Source organism: Geotrypetes seraphini, chromosome 1, assembly GCF_902459505.1.
Source record: "Geotrypetes seraphini chromosome 1, aGeoSer1.1, whole genome shotgun sequence".
NCBI classification, from domain to species: domain Eukaryota; kingdom Metazoa; phylum Chordata; class Amphibia; order Gymnophiona; family Dermophiidae; genus Geotrypetes; species Geotrypetes seraphini.
Genome location: NC_047084.1, coordinates 213401080 through 213415871, shown reverse-complemented (window position 1 = coordinate 213415871; position 14792 = coordinate 213401080). Strand labels below are relative to the sequence as shown.

At 42.1% G+C, this 14792-nt stretch overlaps 1 protein-coding gene across 1 annotated transcript in view; it reads right to left on the bottom strand.

Annotated features, from left to right (window-relative positions):
• Window positions 1-14792, bottom strand: part of SCFD2 (sec1 family domain containing 2) — a 622955-nt gene that overhangs the window by 39659 nt on the left and 568504 nt on the right. The window contains exon 7 of the mRNA XM_033945418.1: window positions 11888-12022. Within this exon, the coding sequence (XP_033801309.1) occupies window positions 11888-12022 (135 nt within the window). The remainder of the gene's footprint in view (window positions 1-11887; window positions 12023-14792) is intronic.

Genomic DNA, 14792 nt, shown 5'->3' with positions numbered 1-14792 from the left:
GCCAGGGCTTTACACAAAGGATTAAATGAGTAATTCCGCTTAATCCCATGTTTTTTATTTCTGCCTCCAAAATAAATTGCGATTTCACTACTTAACTGACATCGAGGATTATAAAATGGGACCACTATGAAAGTTGAAACATTTTTGTTTCCACATGGAAGCTGCTGGGCTTGTGCCATTCATTTCTTCAACATATTTGTATAATGGCTGCTCCTACTGCAAGCACAGGCAAATACATGTGCACGCCTGCATATTCTTAAACGTATTTTACAGAAAGTTCCACATTCATCAAAGTTTTATAAAATGCTACTGGAATCGAGTAAGGGCTAGATTCACTAAGCAAACCGAACGTGTACCAGATTTCCCTCCTGCCCGATTCACAAACCTCTCCTGCGATCTGCTTCAAATCCGTGCATGCAAATGAGGGGAAACACATGCAAAGTAGGCAGGGACGCGATTCACCAAACAAATTTGGGACACCGATAGGGACGGCCGATCAAGAATAGAAGCGACTGCTGGGGACCAGTCGCACACTTCTCTGCTGACTCTCCTGCTCTATTGACGCCCTGCACTCTGCCCCGATCTTCCACTGCCGCCCTGCACTCTGCCCCGGGACAAAAAAATTCTTGATCTGCCTTCAAGGTGGAACTGAAAAGCCTTGTAGAACATGTAAGGTTCATGTAACCCACATGGCAAGCCAATCCACTGCAGAAAAAAGGAAAAAGACAAGCTGAGTTAGCCCCTCCTCTTTTTCTTCCAGAGCAAGTAAAAAGGAATAACAACCCCCCCAACCGCTTATGTGCACACGTCCTCTAAAAATGATTTGTGATGGAAGTTTAAGTACACCTCCAAGCTCCTGAAAAAAATATGACTTTTTGGAGGACCTGCATGGAATTAAAGTTTGGGACAAAGGGTGTGTGAACTGGGGAGATCCGCCTTCCCTGCAATGCGAGCCCGCGGGTTTAAAGCGGGGCTGCACGCCACAGTGCATCCCTGTTTTAAACACGTGGACTCGCACTGAAGGGAAGGCGGCAGAAAGCAGGGAGTGGAAGGGGACAGCAGGAGAGTCGTTAAAAAACAAAAAAGCCAGCAATAAAAAAAAAACAAAAACGGAAAACTAGGGAAAGCAGATGGTCTGTGCATGCGTCAGGATCGCATACTCGCGATCGGTGCGGTCGGAGGGGGTCGTTCCTCCGGCCGCCCTAATTTGAATTTCTTCGTGTTGTGAATTCGTCGGGCCTGCTGAATCGGCCACGGATCGCCCCCGGAAAAAAAGTTTGTGAATCTAGCCCTTAGTCCTGATCTGAATATCTCATTCTGATCTCAATGCTCTGTGTAAAATGGGCTCTCACTTTTCACATAGTTTATTTCAAGGGGTAAACAACAGTTTTCCCAAGCCTTTCTGGCTGCTGAATTTCTTTATAGCCTTCTCTTTCAGGAGCTTATCCAAACCTTTTTTGAACTCCCCTCCATTAATCAACTTGACCACATCCTCTAGCAACAGATTCCACCGCTTAATTAAGTGCTGCATGAAAATATTGCTTCTACTGTTTGTTTTAATTAGCCAGTTGTTAGCTTCATGGAATGTCCCTTTGTCTTTGTGTTGTTTGAAAGTTTAAACAACTGTTCTCTATTTAGCCATTCCACCCTCTCATGATTTCACAAACTTCCATCATGTCTCCTCTCCGTTGTCTATTTTCCAAGAACAGTTCTATCATGTTTAGTGTTTCTTCATAAGAAAGGTGTACCCGCCCCTTTCTCATTTTTGCTGCCCCTCTCTGAACCTTGTCTAGTTCTGCTGTATCCTTTTTGAGATAAGGTGAATTGAACACGCACACAGACTCAAGCAAACATTGAATCATACTAAGGAAAAGTTATATTTTTGGTTTTGTTCGCCATTTCTTTATTGAACAATTTCTAACTTACTATTTGTTTTTTTTGTTTTTTTTTGCAGCCATGGCATCTTGGACTGAAAATGTCAACATTTTAAAACAGGTTTTGCAGAGGGCAGTGGTTCCCAACCTTTTCCATATAAAGGGCTACAATGTGAATATGAGAAAGCTCTAAGGGCCACCAAAAGAATTCAAGCTAGTAATTTTGTAAACGGCTTTGGCCTGCTTGTTTAAGGATATATTTTTAAAAACTCATTTTGGATTGTCAAGAGTAGCAAATTCCATAAATGAGACATCTGAATAACACACTTAAGAGAAGGACATGGTACTACTCGAAAGGGTCCAGAGAAAAGTGACTAAGATGGTTAAGGGGCTGGAGGAGCTGCCGTACAGCGAAAGATTAGAGAAACTGGGCCTCTTCTCCCTCAAACAGAGGAGATTGAGAGGGGACATGATCGAAACATTCAAGGTACTGAAGGGGATAGACTTAGTAGATAAGGACAGGTTGTTCACCCTCTCCAAGATAGGGAGAACAAGAGGGCACTCTCTAAAGTTGAAAGGGGATAGATTCCATACAAACGTTAGGAAGTTCTTCTTCACCCAGAGAGTGGTAGAAAGCTGGAACGCTCTTCCAGAGGCTGTTATAGGGGAAAACACCCTCCAAGGATTCAAGACAAAGTTAGACAAGTTTCTGCTGAACAAGAACGTGCACTGGTGGGGCTAGTCTCAGTGCTTCAACCATCTTTCCAGGGACAGACGTAAGGCTCACAGGTCTGTAGTTGCCCGGTTCTCTTCTTGATCCTTTTTTGAAAATTGGCGTGACGTTGAATGTTAATGCTAAAGATGGATATAGAATTACGTTCAGGGATATTATTTGACAAAACTAGGTCAGAAAGAGTCAAAATCCAAAAGACATATAACTGACCATATAAATAAGACAAGCCTTTGAAGGGTAATCAAGAAATATTGTATAAAATTGCTCAGAGATGTGAAACTCTGAAAGGAAGGCTACAAAACCTCCCTTGGGTATAGAGTTTACCTTCCAGTCATTGTTATTCTATAAAAATCTTTTTTGATCACGACCTGGAAAGGCTAAAAAGTTCAAACTGTTTCAAAAGTTCAAAATAACTGGTTTGTTCTTGTTGTTAATATCATGCAAACGTCACTGCATACTTGATGAAAAAATCCACTTAGCCGTTAAACAGGAGTGAGGGGGTCCCAAACGTGGCCCCATTTCATTCCCTGCTTCAGGGGACCCGATGTCTGAATCTCAAGAAGTTATCTTTTTGACTCCCCAGCTATGATGCGTTTGTTTGCAAGTCACGCAGTTATGCCATTCCAGCACTAGTATCGACTAGGATTTAATCTGAACCAGCTTACATCGGGTCCCCTGAAGCAGGGAACGAAACGGGGCCACGTTGGGACCCCCTTTCACTCCTGTTTAACAGCTAAGTGGATTTTTTCATCAAGTATGCAGTGACGTTTGCATGATATTAACAACAAGAACAAACCAGTTATTTTGAACTTTTGAAACAGTTTGAACTTTTTAGCCTTTCCAGGTTGTGATCAAAAAAGATTTTTATAGAATAACAATGACTGGAAGGTGAACTCTTTACCCAAGGGAGGTTTTGTAGCCTTCCTTTCAGAGTTTCACATCTCTGAGTAATTTTATACAATACTAGCTGATGTCCCGGCGTTGCACGGGTATTTAATTATAGCAATAACACTGTAAATGGATTCAAATAAAGATACTTTATAGTGGTGAATGAAATTATTTTTTTACAGCTTAATAAAAAGTACAATATTCAAATTATAATGTGAAATATTTGACAAAATGAATACAATACAACTAACGCAAAACGTGATTATAAACAACAATTTTAGTTTCACCTCCTGGAGCAAGAACATATAAATTCTTGGGTGAACCCACCCTTGAGCAAGCAACATAGAGTTGTGGGCCGCGAGACCCCCAGAACATATCACCCCAGGTAGTGAGGGATCTGCATACCAAGTTTCGTTCAAATCGGTCAAGCCGTTTTTGAATTACTGTGAGAATGGCAGCTTTTTACATTTTTTCCATTGACATGAATGGGTGAAATCTGATTTTCTGTTTGTAGCTCCGCCCACGTGTGCAGGTGGGCCGCGAGACCCCCAGAACATATCACCCCAGGTAGTGAGGGATCTGCATACCAAGTTTCGTTCAAATCGGTCAAGCCGTTTTTGAATTACTGTGAGAATGGCAGCTTTTTACATTTTTTCCATTGACATGAATGGGTGAAATCTGATTTTCTGTTTGTAGCTCCGCCCACGTGTGCAGGTGGGCCGCGAGACCCCCAGAACATATCACCCCAGGTAGTGAGTGATCTGCATACCAAGTTTCGTTCAAATCGGTCAAGCCGTTTTTGAATTACAGTGAGAATGGCAGCTTTGTACATTTTTTCCATTGACATGAATGGGTGAAATCTGATTTTCTGTTTGTAGCTCCGCCCACGTGTGCAGGTGGGCCGCGAGACCCCCAGAACATATCACCCCAGGTAGTGAGGGATCTGCATACCAAGTTTCGTTCAAATCGGTCAAGCCGTTTTTGAATTACTGTGAGAATGGCAGCTTTTTACATTTTTTCCATTGGCATGAATGGGTGAAATCTGATTTTCTGTTTGTAGCTCCGCCCACGTGTGCAGGTGGGCCGCGAGATCCCCAGAACATATCATCCCAGGTAGTGAGGGATCTGCATACCAAGTTTCGTTCAAATCGGTCAAGCCGTTTTTGCGTGATCGCGGCACATACACACATACATACCTCCGATTTTATATATATAGATTTCTTGATTACCCTTCAAAGGCTTGTCTTATTTATATGGTCAGTTATATGTCTTTTGGATTTTGACTCTTTCTGACCTAGTGTTTGTCAAATAATATCCCTGAACGTAATTCTATATCCATCTTTAGCATTAACATTCAACGTCACACCAATTTTCAAAAAAGGATCAAGAAGAGAACCGGGCAACTACAGACCTGTTAGCCTTACGTCTGTCCCTGGAAAGATGGTTGAAGCACTGATTAAAGATAGCATAGTCCGGCACTTGGATACACACGACCTAATGAGAGCCAGTCAACATGGCTTCAGGAAAGGGAAATCATGTTTGATGAATTTACTTCAATTTTTTGAGACCGTGAACAAACAAATTGATAGTGGAGAACCGGTGGACATAATATACTTGGACTTCCAGAAAGCGTTTGACAAGGTTCCACATGAAAGACTTCTCAGGAAACTGCAAAGCCATGGAATAGAGGGAGATATACTAAGATGGATAGGCAAATGGCTGGAGAACAGAAAGCAGAGAGTGGGCATAAATAGGAAGTTCTCAGACTGGGAGAAAGTGACTAGCGGTGTGCCCCAGGGCTCGGTACTTGGGCCCATCTGATTTAATATTTTCATCAATGACCTAGAAGAAGGAACATCCAGTGAGATCATCAAGTTTGCAGATGACACAAAGCTATGCTGGGCAATCAGATCACAGAAGGATAGCGAGGAACTCCAGAGTGACTTGTGTCAGTTAGAGAAATGGGCGGAGAAATGGCAGATGAAGTTTAATGTGGAAAAGTGCAAAGTAATGCATTTAGGCCATCTCATCCCTCTCTCTCCCTCAACCATGGTCGGACATCTGTCTTCCCCCTTCCCCTCTCCTATGGTATGGCATCTTTATCCTCTCCTTCCCATAGCCTGCAATCTCTCTCCTCTCCCATTGTCTGGCATCTCTTTGTCCTTCTGTCTCTCTTCCTGTGGTCTAAAATCTCTCTCCTTCCTGCAGTCTCTCCTCTCCTTCCATTCTCTGGTCTGACATCTCTCCTCTCGTTCCATCAATCATCTCCAGAATCTGACATCTCTCCTTTTTTGAGTCATCTCTCCTCCCTTCCAGTGTAACATTTTTCCATCCCTCCTCCCATCACTATCATCTACAACAATTTTCCCTCTTTCTTCCTTTCCCCATGTATATCATCTCTCTTCCTTCCCACTCCACACACCTATGTCCAACAAATCTCTTTTTCTCTTCTCTCACCCATCAGCAGCATCTCTTTCCCTCCCTTCCCACCACCCCACCAATGCATCTCTCTTTCCCTCCCTTCCTAACCCCTAGCCGTGCAGCATCTGTCCTTCCCAACCCCTTCCCAGCCCATGGAGCATCTGTCCTTCCCTGCCTTCTCAACACCCCAGCTAGTGCAGCATCTGTCCTTCCCTGCCTTCCCAAATCCTTTCCAGTCCATGCAATATCTGTCCTTCTTGATTCTCCCTTTACAGTCCATGCAGCATCTGTCCTTCCCTCATTCCCAACACCAGCCACCCCCCCCTCAGCTGGATCCTATAGTATGACTTCTCCCCAGTTCCCAACTCCCCTACATACCAGTTCCCGCTGCCGTAATTTAAAATCTTCAGGCACAGTTTAGGGGGGTCAAGAACTTATGTGCATGACAGAAGAGCAGGACTTGGGTGTGATTGTATGTGATGATCTTAAGGTGGCCAAACAGGTTGAAAAGGTAATGGGAAAAGGTACAAGGATGCTAGGGTGCATAGGAAGAGGAATTGCTAGTAGGAAAAAGGAGGTATTGATGCCCTATATAAGACCTCATTTAGAATATCGTGTACAATTCTGGAGGCCGCACCTTCAAAAAGATATAAAAAGGATAGAGTTGGAGGCTACTAAAATGGTGTGTCGTCTTCGTAATAAGGCTCTCAATATGTATACTTTAGAGACAAGGCAGGTGAAGGGAGATATGATAGAGATGTTTAAATACCTATGTGATGTAAATGCGCATGAGTCAAATCTTTTTCAATTGAAAGGAAGCACTCATTCCAGTGGGAATAGGATGAAGTTAAGAGGCGATAGATTCCAAAGTAATCTAAGGAAATACTTTTTTACAGAAAGGGTGGTAGATGCATGGAGCTGTCTCCCGGAAGAAGTGGTGGAGACAGAGACTGTGTCTGAATTCAAGAAGGCATGTGGGATCTCTCAGAGAGAGAAAGAGATAATGGTTACTGCAGATAGACAGACTAGATGGGCCATTTGGCCTTTATCTGCCATCAGGTTTCTATTCTTTTGGGCTAGACGGACCATTGGTCTGACCTAGAATAGCTATTCTTATGTTCTTATGTAGTATCACTGGTAAATTTGAGAGACTAAGATCATACTCCACATAACCTGGCTCATGAGCAGTGGCACAGTAGGAGGAGAGGGGAGGCCACCCCAGGTGCCATCTTGGTAGGAGAGTGGCACCCGTCCTCCTCTCTGCCTCCCTCTCCTCCATGCGACATTTCCTTTCTCCCGTATCTCTGTAACATTTTTGGCGTGAACAGCAACCTCCAACCTGCTGTTGCACCTACATCGGCTCTTCTTCTGACATCACTTCCTGGACCCAGGGCTAGGAAGTGACATCAGAGGGAGGTTTCTATACTCCTGCAGTAGACAGGGACAACTGAGTAGGCTGGACAGTCCAGTTTTCTGCCAACTACTATGTCACTGTGATGCAAATGGATCTGGTTCCTATAACAAAACATAAAACTGTAACTAGGCAAATAAAATAAAACATGCATTTATGTTATGCTGAAAATTAGATCTGTATATGGCACTCAAAATTGGCATTTTCATTCTCTTAACAGAGTTTAACAGTCTTTGAGTTAATGTGACCTACTGCTGATTTCTGGCCAATTACACTGAAAAGCAATTTTAAGCTGTATTAGCTTTCTGCAATTCTCCTCATGTGGTTTCAAATTATTTTCAAAAGGATTGGTGTTATTCTGTAGTCTTTATCTTGCAATGTAGAAGTGGTTCCTTTGCAACATTTATGTGCACTTCCCTTAGTAGAGTATTATCAAATGAACCCTAATCTAGAGAGAACTGCAAACTCTCAGTCTCAAGTTTTATCTCTCTCTCTATATATATATATAAGAAGCTGTATATCATTGGTGTAGATCACAGGTGTCAAAGTCGGTCCTCGAGGGCCGGAATCCAGTCGGGTTTTCAGGATTTCCCCAATGAATATGCATGAGATTTATGTGCATGCACTGCTTTCAATGCATATTCATTGGGGAAATCCTGAAAACCCGACTGGATTACGGCCCTCGAGGAGGGACTTTGACACCCCTGGTGTAGATGAAGAAAATAAACTCCAAAAATTGAAGTGCCAAAGGAGCCAAAAAGATCTTAAAAAGAACAGGACCAAGAGGAGATCCCTGAGGCAGTGTTCTCCCCAGAAATTTTTTCCAGCCGGGTGGCATGAAAAAGTTGCCGGGGGGGGGGGGGGAGGGGATGGGGAAATTTGGTGGTGGGGAAAATTAAATTTGCACTATTTTTATTAATTATTATTATTTTCCAATGCTCAATATGACTCCCTTTTTTAAGGGTTGACACTTAGGCAGTGTTCCAGTAGCATTTAAGCCAACCTTGTAAAAAAGTAATGCAGATCCTTTTATTCCGAATAACTACTGGCCAGTATCAAACCTTCCATTTCATTCAAAGCTACCGTACTTGAGAGAGTGATATTCAACCAACTTCAAACTCATGTTGAATCGGTTAATGCTTTGAAGCCCCGGCAATCTTTTTTTGTTTAAGACATAGCACAGAGACAGTAGTTCCTACCTTAGGGCTCCTTATACAAAGCTGCGATAGCAATTCTGCCACAGCAAATGCACTGAAGCCCATAAGAATTGAATGGACTTTGGTGCATTTGCCATGGGAGAATTGCTACTATAGCTTTGTAAAAGGGGCCCTTACTGAGTGAACTCCATAGTCACCTAGACCAGTGTTTCTCAACTTCTTCAAACCAAGTACCCCCTAAGTCTAACAAATACCAACCAAGTACTCCAGCCTAAGCTCCGCCCCTGACCCCCACCCCCATTATAATAGTACTTGTAATGCAATTTCTTCCATTCATTTTTCATGCACACAGAAAATAATCTTATTAATTCATACCTACAAAATTAAAAACAAAACACAAAATGCAGAGAAAATGTTAATTATCATTTATATTTGTTTTATTTTACAATGAGGTCAAGGCAGATGCCTTTAAAATATGCAATGTCACCTCAGTAACAACTATAGAAGAATAGACAGCAGATTATAAATTATCAAAACTGACACATTTCGATCACTAAATTGAAAATAAAATCATTTTTCCTACCTTTGTTGTCTGGTGATTTCATGAGTCTCTGGTTGCACTTCCTTCTGACTGTGCATCCAATATTTCTTTCTTTCTGCTTCCTGCACGCTTCCCCTCCTCGGACCTCATTCCTTACCCAACCAACATCTCTCTCTGTCCCTCCATGAGTCTAACTTTCCTTCCTCTCTTCTCTACCCCTATTGTCAACATGTCTCCCTTTCTCTCCCTCCTCTGTTATGATCTTGCATCTCTCTGTTCTTCCTCAGGGTCTCCCCCCCCCGTCTCTTCTCTGTCTGCACCTCCCATAGTCCAGCATCTGCCTCATGTCATAGAAAGATGATGGCAGATAAAGACCAAATGGCCCATCCAGTCTGCCCCTTTGGTCCAGGCCTCTGTCTCTCTGTTGCTTACAAATACCCTCCATCCCCAACATTTGTTCTCCTTTCTTCCAGGTCTTTCTCTGACTCTCTCTCCTTCCTTCCTTCCTCCTTGATCCAGAATCTTTCCACCTCTCTGCAATCTCTTTCTCTCTTCCCTCTATACACCCCCAAGTTCAACATCTGCTCCCCTCTCTTCTGCCTCCCCTTTGTTTCAGGTTTCTCCATCTATGTTCCTTCTGCTAACTTTTCGAGTCCTCCCACCTTGGGGGTAAGTAGAATGAAATCCTGCTACTTTTGTTGGGATCTTGCTAGGTACTTGTGGCTGGCTAGAAAGAGGATACTGAGCTAGATCTTTGGTCTGACTCAGTTTGGCCACTCATAGTTTTATATGTACTACAGACTGGTTGAAGAAGAAGAGATTTCATGTTTTGAATTGGTCAAATCAAAGTTTCAACCTAAACTATATTGAAATGGCAAACCTAAAGGTAAGCTATTCTTTGTGGGGAAACTCTCAAATGTCAAAGAATTGAAACAATTCTGTATGGAAGATTGGACCAAAATTCCTCAAGGGCAATGTGAGATTTTAGCAGATGCCAGAAACATTTAGTTGAAGCTATTGGTGCTCAAGGAGGAGCCACCATTTAGTGAATGAGAGATTCACATACTTTTTCACATAAAGATACTTATTATTGAATCTTTAAGCAGGTAGGATGATGCACAAATGAATGTTATGTTGCCCCTCCCCCCCTCACACACTTCCTGCTGCTCCTGTCAATCACAAAATACAGCGGTTAGAATGATTTACGGCTTGAAGAAATATGATCATATCACCCCCTTTTATTGTGAGCTACATTGGCTGCCTATGGAGGCTCGGGTGTTTAAGCTGGGGGTGTTTCTGTTACAAGGCTCTTTATGGTACAGCTCCTCTTTACTTGGTTAGTAGATTTTGGGCTCCTTTTACAAAGGTATGTTAGAGCCTTAACGCGCGGAATAGCGAGCACTAAAATGCAGCACGCGCTAGCTGCTACCACCTCCTCTTGAGCAGGCGGTAGTTTTTCGGGTAGTGTGCACTAATCCAGTGCATGCGCTAAAAACGCTAGCGCACCTTTGTAAAAGGAGCCCTTTATTTAGCATCATATAGACATAGTAGAAAAACTCATCCCTTGTTTAACTCTCCTTCTGTTCAGGGCTGCAAAAGTAAGAAATTTCTAAACCATACGTTAGCATCCCAAGCAGCTCTTCATGATAAAGAATTTCGAACATTCCTGCTTAAAGCTTATTCTTACAAACAGTTTAGAACACAACTGAAGACCTATCTTTTTACAAAATATCTGACTACTTAACTTACTTTATTTCTCCCATTGTGACCATTGTTAGTAATCTTTTGTATACCGCGTTGAACTAATGGCTACGCGGTCTATAAGTACAATGTAATGTAATGAAATTGTGAAGGCTCCCGCTCTACCCACATGGTGCTACATATGGAGATACCCAACCCTCTTTGCTAACGCATTCTCATCCACACTGCAACGTGGAGAATATAAGAGCTGGTAGAGATTCCCAATCCTGCTGGCAAAGATACATCCACCATGGAGCCTGTAGAAGTATCTGCCAGTGACCCAGTCTCTACTAGCACAAGAGGAAAAGGTCTTGCATGGATGAGTAAGTTCAAAGGGAGAGAAGGGATGGAAAGAGGGAGCAGGTGTGAGTACAGAGGCAAGTAGAGGCTGAGAGAACATAGAAGTCAGGGAATAGATGACTGGAAAGAACATGGAGATTAGAACTTTGGAGAATGACCCTATATTTATGTATAAAATATATTGGTATGACCACATGAATTCAGGGCCAGAAGTTTTACTGATATATGTACGTGTGTGCACACTATGTAAATAATAATAATTATACTGTATATAGCAATTGCCAGGTGCTTATAACACCACCACCACTGTAATTGCTTAATACTATTCGTAGCAGGAAAAAGGCCTTTGTAAAGCAGAGGTCATTCTACCATGTATTTACATTTATAATTACTACTGGCTGGGACTTTCTACATGTCAGACTGGGAGAAGACATTTCACTGCAAGTTTTCTAGGCATCCTCTCCAGCTGCTGCTGCTGACAGAGTCATCCGTTTCTCACCAGGGATGCGAATACTGAGAACTCGTTGAAGGTTATTACACAATCTACGATCCTTGCTGGATTATAATAAAACATACATAAAAATAATAGTATCCACACACTGATTACACACTGCTCCTTCACGTCCCAAGATTGCACTAGCCACAATCAAGTGAACTTGAGTAAAACAGTGATCATTCCTGACACACAGAAGAAAGGATTTGTTGCATAAGCACAAGAACGTACTAATGTAAAACAGCTGTATGAGTGCTCGAAAACAGACTCTCTTAATGAGCAGAGCAGACAAGGATCGGATCACAATGAACTGTGGGTGGCCGTCTTACCTTCATGAACATGCTGAAACCGGTTTTCAGAAGATCTGTGAGACCTGCAGACATGTGTTCGATATCAGGGCAGTCAGACCGGTCTGGGTGAAATATCTCCTCCACCACATGCTTCAGTAATGGTTTATATGAAGCCTAGAAAACGCAAATCATTAGAGATACCTGGCTTGCTGGGCAGTATTTTAAAATCATTTTTATATATTTTAAAATCTACTTATAGAAGAATTCTAAAAAATTCAATACAATCAAAATTGTTTTAAGTTCCAATACTTTAGCACCACGGGTACATATCACTATAGATCCCATAGGAAAACAAATTTGAAAAGTCAAGTTTCTTATCAAGCATTGCTTTCCAACCTTGAGCTGTGCAGCCAAAAAGCAGCAAAGACTGTTCAAGTTCTTAAACTGTCCATGCTCTTTTTGTTGTGATTTTAACAAATCAGATGTGCAGAAGAAAGTCTGAGCCTTGCAAGAGCCACAGAATGCTTGGGAGAGATAGGTCACACTATACCAGCACAGGGTTGTGTCCCAAAGAGATTCCGGGCGTGCCAGAAGAGATTACAGAATTTTACTTTAGTTTAAAAAATTATCTTCATATGTACACACTAGAATAGATGACATGTATATTGTGTTTGCAAGAGTCTGTGAATGTAAGGATACAACCACCCAGACAAGCATCATTCTTTGACATGATTGGTCCTTGAAAACTAACAGCAAATAATTGTATTTTTTATGCAGTAGTTATCCTAACTTGAGCAACAAAGCAATCAAGGCTTTGTTACCGTTTGGATCTTCTTATCTTTGTGAATTTGGATTTTCAGCTCTGACAGAAATTAAATTAAAAAAAAAAAGAGAACTGCAGATGATGAAATGGTGGATGATGAAATGCGTGCTTGCTTGTCAATTATGAAGCTGTTTTTTGAATTAATTTGCACTCAAAAACAAGCACATCCATCACATTGATTAGCAATTCTATTCTACGTTAGTTTCACCATTGTTACGATTATCCTTCATACTCATAGCTAAAAGAAGACGCCCACTTGCAAGTTACAGCTCACTTAGGGCTCCTTTTACAAAGGTGCGCTAGCGTTTTTAGCGCACGCTACAATGCCACACGCGCAAGCCCCGCACTACACGGAAAATACTAACGCCAGCTCTATGGAGGCGTTAGAATCTAGCGTGCGTGTGGCACTGTAGCGCGTGCTAAAACCGCTAGCACACCTTCATAAACGGAGCCCTTAGTCTCCACTCTCCTACTCTGCCGGGTTAGCACGTTAACTCTGTTCTGCAATCGGCCACGAGTCCTCCTTCCTGCTGTGTCCCTTCCTTTTTATATCAATAAAAGACTTTATATTTTTATACTAATTCCTGGTTGATGTGTACTGTTCCATCCCTACTCTCTTTGTGTTTATTTGGTTTCCATGGGGTTTCTTTGTTTCCTTGTTGTTTTTATAAAGTGTCCCTTCCTTCAGCATAACTTCGAGCCAGATGCCTACATTAGGCGCCGCTAGGTGCTCTAATCAAGGTGCCTAGCGATGCCTAACTTTGGAATCCATGCACAACTTTTCCTTAATTGGCATGGTAATTGACCGAGCCAGTTTTCAGCCAATCAAAAAAAAATTTAAATTAAGAGTTTTGTGTCAAAGTCTTAGGACACCTAGTGACACCTATGTCTAGGTGCCCTCTGATGCCTAATGATGCTTATCCAACAAGTAGGCATGGTTAGGGGTAGAGAATAGGTGTGGTTGACTTAGGCCATTGCTAGGCATCAGAGTTAGGTGCCAGTAAATTAGGCCAAATAAATCCTGACCTAATATACTAGTGCCTACTTCTAGGACACCTAGTGATGCATGAGTATGCCTAGGTGCCACTAGGTGGGATTCTATAAGCGGTGCCTAGAGATTGATTGACAACCGTGCTGAGTTGTGCCTACAATGTAAGCATGCTTAGGCACCATTTACAAAATCTGGCCCTTTGTTTCTGCATAAGTGGGAGGGGACATGGCAGGAGGAAGAAGGACTCGTGGCTGGTGGCAAAACAGAATTAACATGCTAATGCACAACAGGAGATCAATTAGCAAGTTCTTCTGCCTGTGCCAGCCAGGGGATAGGGTTAAATGGCAGGTTTTCTCAATGGAGAAGGGTAAATAGTGGAGTGCCACAGGGACAATTATTTTCAGTCAGATCCTTCTACTTTCTGAAGGATTCTCTTTTAGCTCTAATAGCTTCCTTCACCTCACTTATTAACCACGCTAGCTGCTGCTTGGTCTTCCTTCCTCCTTTTTTAATACATGGAATATATCTAGTCTGGATTTCCAGGATGGAATTTTTAAATAGCATCCATGCCTGATGTATATTTTTGACCTTTGCAACTGCACCCCATTCTCTTCATGTTATCATAGTCTCCTTTTTTAAAGTTAAGTGCTATTGTATTGGATTTCCTGTGTACACTTTTTCTAGGGATTATATCAAATCTGATCATGTTATGATCACTGTTATCAAGTGGTCTCCCTCACCAATTCATGTGCTCCACTAAGAACTAGGTCTAGAATTGCTTCACCTCTTGTCGGTTCCTGAACCAGCTGCTCTATAAAGCAGTCCTTGATTTTATCAAGGAATTTTATTTCCCTAGCATGCCCTGTTACATTTACCCAGTAAATATCGGGGTAGTTGAAATCACCCATTATTACTGTGTTACCCAGTTTGTTATTTGTGATGCTTGTTCCCTGTCACAGTTAGAGGTTAGTATTTATGAGTGTTATCACTGGTTATGGAAAAGGAGTTTTTTGTTCCTAATTTTATGGTTCCTGTTGCTTTGGCAAGAGTGATACTACCGTAATTGGTCAGGAAGCTTACCATCCAATAAGAGGACCTGCAAATTAGTTCTCTCTATCTCCACCTGCTGG